General features: G+C 41.7%; 1 protein-coding gene across 1 annotated transcript in view; it reads left to right on the top strand.

Moving 5' to 3' along the window:
- Window positions 1–10,055, top strand: part of ifih1 (interferon induced with helicase C domain 1) — a 12,944-nt gene extending 2,889 nt beyond the window's left edge. The window contains exons 4-16 of the mRNA XM_083908670.1: window positions 307–372; window positions 1,754–1,980; window positions 2,480–2,690; window positions 3,957–4,174; window positions 4,609–4,710; window positions 4,793–4,916; window positions 5,008–5,223; window positions 6,354–6,610; window positions 8,403–8,552; window positions 8,640–8,801; window positions 8,888–9,081; window positions 9,160–9,253; window positions 9,342–10,055. Of these exons, the coding sequence (XP_083764796.1) occupies window positions 307–372; window positions 1,754–1,980; window positions 2,480–2,690; window positions 3,957–4,174; window positions 4,609–4,710; window positions 4,793–4,916; window positions 5,008–5,223; window positions 6,354–6,610; window positions 8,403–8,552; window positions 8,640–8,801; window positions 8,888–9,081; window positions 9,160–9,253; window positions 9,342–9,539 (2,219 nt within the window). The 3' untranslated portion in view covers window positions 9,540–10,055. The remainder of the gene's footprint in view (window positions 1–306; window positions 373–1,753; window positions 1,981–2,479; window positions 2,691–3,956; window positions 4,175–4,608; window positions 4,711–4,792; window positions 4,917–5,007; window positions 5,224–6,353; window positions 6,611–8,402; window positions 8,553–8,639; window positions 8,802–8,887; window positions 9,082–9,159; window positions 9,254–9,341) is intronic.
- The last annotated feature ends 1,174 nt before the right edge of the window (window positions 10,056–11,229 follow it).

Here is an 11,229-nt window from a genome sequence, read left to right as displayed (position 1 = left end):
CATTGTATTTGTGTAGAGAGGAGCCAAACATATGTAGACAGATTAGATTAGGTAGATAGATGTTCACCTTATGTGTAAATGTAATAAAGCTGTCCATAATTAGGTTGTATACATGAGATTAGGTTTTATACTGACAGATACTGAATCTTAAGCAAGTTAATCTGAAAGTAACTGCGTGGCCAGGAAATGTCGGTGAGCTTTTTCGTCATGAAAATCTGGATGGACTTTGCTTTTAACAGCTGGCTCTGTCAACTAGGTCCAGATGTATTGCCTTCTTCTTCTTCTTTTTCCCCTTCTTTTTTACAGACCTGTACGAAGGAACGAGCAATGAATCCGAAAAAATGCCAGATAGCCCGAAGCCTTCTCAACCAGGTTGGCGATTGAGTACTCACTATTTAACACTGTTCAAGTCTTCACTCGTGCGTTGGTCCGTTGGTCGTTGTTCACATAAAAAAACAATAGGAAAAGTGAACATTGCATGTGTAGATGCACAGCGTCATAAAAGTGAAATATCTGTGTGTCCCATGTGTGGATGCATGATCAACCACATAGAGGTCAAAGAGGACAGCGCTTCAAATTAAAACCACATGCAGACTCTATATTGTGTAACAAAAAAAAAATGCAAAGTAAATATTAAAGTTGCTGCCCCTCCTCCTCTTCTGGGTTTATGTCATGCTTAAGTTGTTACTGCATCAACATCCTGTCTCTTTGCATTATGTGAATGGCTCCTCCAACTCAGTTGTAGATTAGAATTATGAGTGTTTGTGTGGAAGAGTTTCATGTGCAGGGTTGCTTTTGTCCTCTGGACTAAATCACATTTAAAAAAATAGGTGGACTGTGGATTTTCTGTTCTTCTTGAAATAATATAAAACATCTCTGATTGTTTACTTCCTTTCTCTAATGAGTTTAGTGTCTGGGCCTCACAGGCCTCTGTTTACCTCTCATTATTTTTTTTCTTTTTAAAAAGCTCTGTCTTTCCATCCGTACAGTCACAATTATGTACTGTAGTTGTTTGAAATGTCCTCCTTTATCCTCCGGCAATGCCTAGGAAGCTTTGTGGGGGTTTGGACTCATAACTGATGGGGAAGCATAGTTCTTTAGTGATGTTTTATCCCCAACCCAAGCCCAAACTGAGCATGTGAGTCATATCTTGCCAGCAACTACTATGCTGACTGAAGTGGATCATATTAAGTCTGCTTTCATTAAAAGCATTTAACTAATCCCACATGATGAAATGATACACGCCTCGCAATTTGACAAAAAATCTCAATGATGAATGGACACAGACAGATGTTAGTTTGTGCAAGGAAAACTGAGCCTGCTGTTTCAGTGTGAATTCCAGTTTCACTGTAATGTTGTAAAAGCCTGGGTTACATCTTTTTATGTGTCATATGACACACATTTTTGAATTCGTTGCACTTCATTTTACTACAAAGTCACGCTGAAGATGAATTAGCAGCATCATATATGTCAGAAAACAAAGAACAAAGATGAAAAAAAAGGCAAATGAGGCAATTATGATTAAGAAAAGCTGCACGTCTTTACTAGACATACAGTTGATTTACAGTTCCCTTTAGCTCTGTTTTGTTAAATAGGCTTTGATTTCTCAATAGCACCAGTGAGAAAACATTCCACTACGAGACCAAAACCGCCAACAATGACAAGCTCGGTATTTTTACTGCCTGTGCCGCCTGTAATTGTGGGTTGCTGACAGGGACAGAGGTTTTGTCTAAACCTTTGCTCTGCACTGCAGATGGAACTGACCCAGCGCAGGCAACCGGAGGCCCAGAGAGCACTGATATTGGTCTTCGAGATTATCAGATGGACGTGGCTAGACCTGCCTTGGAGGGGAAAAACATCATCATATGCCTCCCGACAGGAAGTGGTAAAACCAGAGTCGCAGTTTATATTACTAAAAAACATCTGGATGGCAGGAGGGCAAAGGGGCAGCCTGGGAAAGTAGTCGTCTTAGTGAACAAGGTAGTGCACTCTCACTCCGTTCAAACCTGACTTATGGTACTGCACTGTTATGGTAACCTACTTCTGTCCTCTTCACAGCAAAAAAGAAAACATTTTCTCTCTCAGTCAGTTTGCACATGTGTTGGGTCAACTCACTACAAATTACAAACCATAAGGTTTAGATTTTCTTCTCCTCTTTGTTACTATTTGGCACACACAGCATGTGATTCACTCCGGGAAAAAAAAGGTCGTCCTGTTACAGAACTATTTTGTTGAGAAATGGTTTTTGTATGTGACTTAAACTGCACTGCAGTGTAATACCACGAGTCTTCCCTGACCCTTATCCAGTGGAAAATTGGATATGTGCAGTTATTGTGGTCACCAATAATTACTTTCTTAAATTATCACAAGCGTTGTAATATTGGAAACTATTTTTAATCGGTTGCTACTTCTGTTTGTTAAAAGTTTTGACCTTTATTCGTTCTAATAAACACATTTTCGCTGGGTGTTTTTTTCGCAGGTTCCTCTTGTCGAGCAGCATTATGCCGCGGAGTTCCTTCGATTCCTGAAGCCCGCGTATAAAGTGGAGAGGGTCAGCGGAGACTCTCAGCTCAAAATCTCTTTCACAGAGATCGTGAAGAAAAACGACATCGTCATTTGCACGGCCCAGATTCTGGAAAACTATTTGGAGAGGTCTCACAAAGGAGAGGATGAAGGGGTGAACTTAAGCGGTACGTTGTCCTGTACTCGCTGTACTTACTTGACTGTAAGCGAGGTTTCATAAAAACCTTTAGGTAAAAATCTGTCCAGGCCTAAACCACAAACGCTGACAAGCTTTGGAACAAAAATACCACTCGGAGGACTCGTCTCCACGGCATCTCCCCTGATGTTACCTGACAGGATCTGTCAAAGTATTCCGGCTTTGCTGTTCACTCCTGTTGGCACTCACCACTCCAGGGTGGAATAGCCAACCTCAGTGGAACATATGCTGTTTGCTGAAACGCCTGAAAGCGTGTGCTTCCCCACCCCCACCCCCACATCTCCTGGTTTCCAGGCCACACGTCTGTTCAAGCCATCAGTGTGTGGCTGATCAAATTCACATGAGAGCTTCTATCACCCACAGTACATCAAGCTGCCACTCTGCCTGCTCTTTTCCTCAAGGGACAAATTTGTATCACTCCGAGTGAACTTGTATACGTGAATGATTATAGTTCACATACACCAGTTGGGTGCACTTCTGTAAAAATGCAAAGTAGTTCGGGTTATTTTGGAAGAAGACGGTTTCTTCGGTTATTTTATGTCATCATGTGGCTTAAAGTGTTGCGTCAGTTTCTGGAGAAATGCTGGTTTGTGAAAGAGGCTCTTTCTTACAAAGAAACGCTATAGTCTGAGAAGGGAAACACCTTTATCTTATCTAGTCATAATCTTACTAAACAAAGTAGTAAGATTTGTTCCTAAAAAACTCGAGAGTGCAGGTGAGGGAAATAGTATCCGGAAGAGCATGTATGTGAAGTGTTCTATTCTTGGCTGCGCAGTGCAGCACAGAGTTCCACACAAACTTCCAGCCTCAGAGGATTTACGTGTCCAGCGGATACATTCTATATATGACGGCAATGTGCCTGCTAGAGTCGGCAAATGATGGCTTTTCCAAATGCTAACTGCTGTTAGCTGCAGGAGCCTCAGTGATGCTAACGTAGTTTCCTGTGTTTAAAGAGACAGGCACTCAAAACCAAGCGTTCTGAACAGGGATGTTTTGTCAGGGTGATTGAACTGCTGTGGTGCGTCACCCTTAAGGTATTTTGACCAAAACACCAAGTCACAGAGATGTTCATTAGGACACCAGGGAACTATGTTAACTTGTAGAAATAGGGTATAATATGTCTCCTTTAAATGCAACAGTCACAACGCTCCCTATCAACTTAAATGGCATTATCAAGCATGAGTCAGAAAATGACTTTGCATTGCCTTGAATATACTTTGTTTTATGTCTTCTGCAGATCTGACGCTGATTGTAATAGACGAGTGTCATCACACTCAGAAAGAAGGCGTCTACAAGCAAATAATGATGCGTTACCTGAAGCAGAAGCACAAGAACAGGACGCTGCAGAAAGAGCAGAAGGAGCCCGTGGCCCTTCCTCAGATACTGGGTCTGACTGCTTCACCGGGGGTCGGTGGAGCCACGATAATACAAAAAGCAGAGGACCACATTCTGCGGGTAAATGCCATTTCAAGTTTCTATTCTGTGTCCACCTATTCAGATGAAAAACCTTAACCACCCCGATCCACTTTGACACACACAAAGTTGTATTTTTATTACATTGTCTTACATTCACCAACTTTCACTGTGTTACACCCAGCACGTCCTTGTGTCACTATACTATTCAGTTTCAGTTCCTCATCACCGTTCATTTGAATGACCCCATTTCTCCACCCAGTTAATCAAGAATCCTGTTTATCCAGCCAAGCTGGATCCAGTGTTTCACCCTGCCCTAGCAGAAAGAGCAGAGACACAAAGCGTCCAACAAAAGAGAAAGAAATGAAAGCTTTGGTTTTAACTCAGACATAGACATAGAGTTGTTAAAAGCAAAGACATAGACAAAGGTGAATCATTTTGATTCAAAAACCAAAAAGTGTGTGTCTCTTTCGTAGATCTGTGCAAACTTGGATGCTTCCAAAATCATGACGAGGGACATTGGGGACTATAAAAAGTCGCCAAGGAAAGAAACTCTATATGTTGAAGACAGAAAAGAGGTACAACAATCTTTTCATACAGTTGGGGGTTTCTTTTCTTTAAAGGAATGGCAGTAAGAGTCTTTTGTTTTATATTTTCCAGGATCCCTTCAGTGATGTACTAAAGAAAATCATGAATGCCATTCATATCCATGCCCAGCTGAGCCCCAGCTGTGACCTTGGTTCTCAGAATTATGAACAATGGATTGTTGATAGAGAGCGAAAAGGTACAGGTTACAGTGTGCTTTATTATCCTAATCCTCAAAAAAAGACCTGAATTGAAGCAATCTGAGATGTGTTTTAAATTTTCATTTTCAGCTGCAACAGGGGACGATCACAAAGTGCGGGTGTGCGCCGAGCACCTTCGACAGTACAGCGAGGGCCTGAACCTCAGCAACACCATTCGCATGTGCGACGCTTTGAGTTTCCTGAACGAATACCACGAGCAGGAAATCAAGAGGAAAACTGCCCCAGACGAGGAGCAGATCATTCACATTACAGACACTGAAAGATTCCTGTTCAATCTGTTTAAAGGTATAATAATATTCTGCCAACCTGACTTGTATTACTGAGACGTAGGGTGAATTCCAATTCCTTGCTTAACCCTCAATCTCAAAAATGTGCGCTCCCTCTAGTGCAAGTGCTGTCCCGATTCTCAGAAAAATTAAGTTGAGGGCCAAGTTTAAGGGCTGTATTGCCCTCAATATTGAGATTTTCCGAGACCACCCTTGGGAGCAGGGGCTACCCAGAATGCATTGCGTGTTTTGACAAAACAAAGATGGCGTCGAAAGCAGCGAAACGAGTACGCTACAAATTAAGTATTTCCTTTGTTAATAGAGATATAAAAATTATGAAAACCATTATATTATCTTAGTTTAGGCCCATATTATGGATTACTGACGTCATTGTTGCGTAACATTTATTTTTATTTTGTCAATAGCCGGCCGGTGCGGACAAGCGATCGTTTGCTAGAGTTTACTTTTCAATAAGCCGTGGTGTGTGGTAACTGTCAGCTGAATATGTCTGTGGTTGTGGTATTTGTATGAGTATCATCTTATAACTAACTGACAACCTAATAACTTGACTGACAAATGGATCGTAATAAATAATCGTGATGTAAATGCTTTCTTCTTCTTCTTCTTTTTTGGAGTTGACAGACTGGACGCAGCTTTCGCGTTATTCTGGCCCCACAGTCTGAAGAAGTATCTGCATTTAAGGGGTGTCCCATTTCTAAGTGACAAAATAACCCTCAACACTTGGTTTTGAGGGCCAGTCAAAATTAAGGGTTGAGCTTGAGGGTTACGATAGGAATTGGAATTGGCCCGTAGGCTCACAGCAAGAACAGCACAGGTTTAAAGCCTTCATTCATGTAATCAGTAGCACTTCTGCTAAACCTCAGCTGTTGGGTGAATTAGATAATAAAACCAGCTCGTGTTTAACCTGGATAAAAATGTCCCAGACTACCTATTTATTGTCCAAGAGCAACAAACAAGAGTCAGACAGTTAATTATAACTGTGAGCGGACGTCGTCTTCTATCCTGCATTTGTGCCAAGCTACCTGCTCGCTGTTTACCCAACACACACCAGAGTGGTATCAGTCAAATTTCCTTCAACCTCTCTGAAAATCATAATAACAATTTACCTCCGCTTTATTTGTCCTGCAGAGAACAAGGAAGAGCTGCAGAGGCTTGCAGAGAATCCACAGTACGAAAATGACAGCCTGTCAAAGCTGAGGAGTAAAATTCTGCACGAGTTCAGCAGCAGGGAGGAGGCCAGAGGGATCATTTTCACCAAAACGCGGCGCAGTGCTATAGCGCTAAGTCACTGGATTCAGGAAAACCCCAAGTTTGCTGACATTGGCGTAAAAGCCTCTTATGTTATTGGAGGAGGAGACCAGAGTGTTGTTAAACCAATGACCCCTGTGAGTGCACACACTGCTCAAATGATTCCACATTCGTCCTCTAGCACATCCTGTGTACTTAAAGGGATAGTTCAGGTTTTTGGGAAGTGTGGTTATATGAGGTATTGACACATTATTTACAGTGACTTTGATATGTATGATGCCAAGTGCCACAGACTTCAGCTTTAGAATACGTTTGTCAGGAGTTGTTAAGTCGCTTCATCCATCAGTCAGTTTATACTGTATGTCAGGGGTGATTTTCTCTGAAGGCCACATCAGCATAATGGTTACCCTCAAAGGGCCAGATGCAACTGTCATACAGAATAAATGTAACCAAATATAATGTAAACTAAAGGTAACTACTCCATAACATATTGCTAAATAACTTTCTGTATTTATTACTTATTCAAGTTACAAATATGATGCATTGTCGATGTAACCCGGTCCACAATGGTGGTGCCGTCACTTTGCGGGTAACGCAATTGCCATGCATTGTGGGAAATGTAGTTTATGGTCAACGCACGGCTTAAAGCAGCATAGACCTATGTTAACACAGTTTTATAAGACCAATTAATCCCTCGCGGGCCACATAAAATGACGTGGCGGGCCACATCTGGGCGCCGGGCCTTGAGTTTGACATAATGTACTGTATGTGTTATCTTGTGACTTTGGAGTTCTAAAGCCTTTGTATTGATTTACATAACCGACCAAAACTTCCTTAACATGCCCCCTTATACGTGGTAGTGCAAAAAAGTTTTTTCTATAGACTAATGTGTAAAACTGTTCACAAAGGGTTAGCTAACCCTAAGCGATGGCCTTTTCGAGTGAGGACACAAAATGTCCACAGAGAATAAACCATCCGGAGCTGGAAATAGTCACTGTTTACTTTGGGAGCTCCGCATGGATGAGGACGGCTTCCAGCAATACTTTAGCATGATTAGCAGCTAATTTTACGACTTGCTAGCTTGTGTCGAGGCTGCTCAAGTTCACATGAGAGCTTCTATCGCCCGCAGTACATCAAGCTGCCACTCTGCCTGCTCTTAACCCTCAAGGGACACATTCGGATCACTCTGCGTGAACTGGTGTATGCGAATGATTATAGTTCACATATACCAGTTGCGTGCACTTCTATAAAATACAAAGTAGCTTGGGTTATTGTTGAAGAAGGTTATTTTATGTAATCGTGTTGCTTAAACTGTTGTGTCAGAGGTTTCATCCGAAAATGCTGGTTTGTGAGGGAGCCTCTTTATGAAAGATCCTCTTTCTCATAAAGAAACGCTAGAACAGTGATACTAATGTTGGTACCAATCGATGTTGTGAAACCACACACGACGGTGGTTTCTTCTTTGCAGAGAGTGCAACAATGCTTAGATGTGGTTGATGGTGAAAGGAAATGCCTGTTACTTCTGTCTTCAGACCAAAATTTGGGTTAAATACACTAGACTCGATTGGCACGGCGCATCGGAACATTTGCGTCCCGTGTGAACACAGCATTAGACATTGAGCAGCTTACAAACTATGTCGAACTTAAGCAGGTTTTCAGGTTTTTCGATTGGGTACTTTTATTAAGAGGATATATTGAGTTTTTCCGTCTGTCCCTGCTGGCAGCGATGTTATTAGCGAAAGAGAGTGTCTGGATCCCAGGCTGATTGACAGAAAAGGCTGAACACTTGGCAGCACGCTCAGGGAAATCAGTGTTGATAATGTCGCAATACCTTATACAAATAACCTGAACTAGAAATAACCTGAACTATCCCTTTAAAATGCTAAAGTGTACGTGTAAACCTTCCTACCGCAAATGTGTGTTGAACAGGCTGAGCAAAAGGAGGTGTTGAAAAGGTTCCACAAAGGTGACATCAACTTGCTGGTTGCTACTACAGTAGCAGAGGAAGGTTTGGATATACCGGCCTGTAATTTTGTTATCCGGTATGGACATGTGACCAATGAGATCGCTATGATTCAGGTCAGTGATGTCTGTGGTCTATATTTAATAATACCGAGCATTCGTCTTTTGAACCATACCGACTCAGGACGCCATTTTGTTTTGCAGGCTGAAGGCAGAGGAAGAGCCGAGGACAGCAGTTACACTTTGGTCGAGGTGAAGAACTCTGGCGTGGCTGAAAAGGAGTGTGTCAATGAGTACCGCAAAAGCATGATGGACAAAGCCATCGACAGAATCAAAGCCCTAAATCAAGAGGAGTATGAAAAACGGGTGCGTGTTGTGTCTGTGGAACTGAATTTACGCAACTGCTGTGAGGCTCCGTCTTCACAGTGATGTTTTTGTTTGTCCTCTGTCAGATCCTGGATTTTCAGATTCAGGCAATACTGGAAAACAAAGTGAGCATAAAGAAGAAGAAGCAGAAAGACATCAAGTCTATGAAACCATCCGATGTGACGTTCAGCTGCCGGGGCTGCAGTAAACACGTGTGCACTGGCGAAGACATCGAGGTCATCGAAAACGCGCACAGAGTCAATGTTACAACACAGTTTAGGTGCAGTTTAAAATTCACATTAAGTAAAACAAACAAGAGTGCATGTTATTAAGTGATTTTTGCTCTGTTTTTTTTCAGTGAACTGTACATTCAGAGAGAAAACACCTCTCCGCAAGAGGGACGTCTTGATTTTGAGAATAATTCCTTCATCGCGTGCAAGGACTGTGGGCAGGTACATTTATTTTGTTTATAGAGAGAAATTGTGCGTTTTCCAAATCAGTGCAAAGGCAAACTGCAAAACCTAAATATCTTCTTTCCAGGGATGGGGTGCAATGATGGAGTACCGTGGGGTCAAGTGCCCCCGCCTCAATGTGAAAAACTTTGTGGTGACACTCGGTGAGAAGAAGATGGGAAAATGCATCAAGTGGAATGAGCTTCCCATCAGGTTTTCTGCCTTTGACTACGCCGAATATGCAAGCCGCATAGCTGAGAGCTCGGATGATGAAGAGACACAATGAAATGAATTGTCATTTATCAAGGGAATTTTTAATCAGAAATTTAAATATTAAATTGTATGGTGTTAAAACAGAATGGGTGGAAACCCTCAAATTAAGCCACATGTCACTTACTTGCTGCCAAAAGCTTAGAAATTACAGATTTCTTTTTTTAAAAATGTAAAAAAATTAGATAGTGGAGGGTGATATTGTGTTACATTGAGTATATCAGGTTTTCCAAGGGCTTCATTTCTAGCAGTAAAAACTCCGATGTTGTCATTGACATGTTTAAAACAGGTAGTTTGTCAGTGCTCGAGCTTCTGGAGCTTCTGTCTAAACTGCTAAAGGCAGAAAGTATTATGAATTATGAATGTGTAGGGGGCTGTCTAGGTTTGATTTTGGTTCTTTAAACGCCTCGGTGTCACACTTCCTACGAGGGCTGGAGTTTTCCAATTTTAACATTTTACTTGTGTGTTTACTTGAATGTGATTGTCCTACCTTGCACTATGAAATATATCAAATGCAAAGGTGAAAATGCAATACCGCAGTTACGTAGACAAGAGAATGAACTGGGAAAATTAATAAACAAATTTCCTCTCAAACCTCTGAAGTCTCATGAGATGCGAGCCACTGATCGCTCCTTGGAGACCACCTGTCAGCACACATGCAGACAAACAGATGCTGATGCGCCGCCATGAAATCCGACTGTTAGTGAGTCACAACTACTGAGCCGGTCAGAGCTAAATATAGAAAAATTAGATTTTTTTTTGTCAACGAGTATAGAAAAGTGATCCGATATCATTGTCTGGTGAAATGATGTAGATCCTTGTTTTAATACTTTTAATACAGTTCTGGTGGTCACTGGATAAAGAAACATAGCGTTTATGTTGCAGGAATTTGGTTATCAGGTGACACGACCAAAGATGGAGTTAAGCTGAAAAGCAGCTCATGATCTGAGGAGAACTGTGATCATGACAGACATGAACAGTCTCCCTGTGAATCCCAGAGTTTTGGTATCAGTTTATCTGAAGGTTTTCGGAGAAAAGGCGGGGAAAGGGGAGAGCCGACAAGACAAGATGCCTGGCGCCTTATCCTGCTGATACCTAGAGTCCACCTTGGGGGAAAGATAATGAGGAACACTCTGTATACAACTGATGGGTCCCAGGGTTACACAGAGGCCTTCATGGTTTTTACCAGCTGGTCTTTACGGAGTCGTTAGCTCTGTGCTTAGGAATGTAAGTTGCGACGGCCAAATTATACGTTTTTCTCTTACAATAAAGACTATACATTCGTCTGTGGACTCTCCTCTACAGTTTAAGAAGAAGATAAATAAATACAGAAAGAAAAGATTTGCGATAACTTGACCATCCCCATTTATATAGCAACAAGAAAACACAATAAACCTGAATAAAACAATGAAAACCCTTGTCTTAATAAAAATCCTGTATAGAAATAGGTTTTTGGGACATCTGGCCTGCTGACCTCAGGGTCAAGATTTTGACGTGAGGCTGTAAAAGTGTGAATAATCATCTCCAATTTCACCTTGGACACAAAGGGAAGAAACTGTTTTTTAATAACGGTTTAGAATGACGCTCCAAGGACAGTCAAAAATAACACCTATACTAGGACTGGACGCTAAAATGAGCGGGTATAACTGGAATTTATAAAACCACATCGTTGTCCCAAGCTGTAAAAAAAAAGGCTACGTACAGTC

Source organism: Microchirus variegatus (genome assembly GCF_963457635.1).
Source record: "Microchirus variegatus genome assembly, chromosome: 22".
Classification (NCBI taxonomy): domain Eukaryota; kingdom Metazoa; phylum Chordata; class Actinopteri; order Pleuronectiformes; family Soleidae; genus Microchirus; species Microchirus variegatus.
This window is presented reverse-complemented; position numbering and strand designations above follow the sequence as displayed.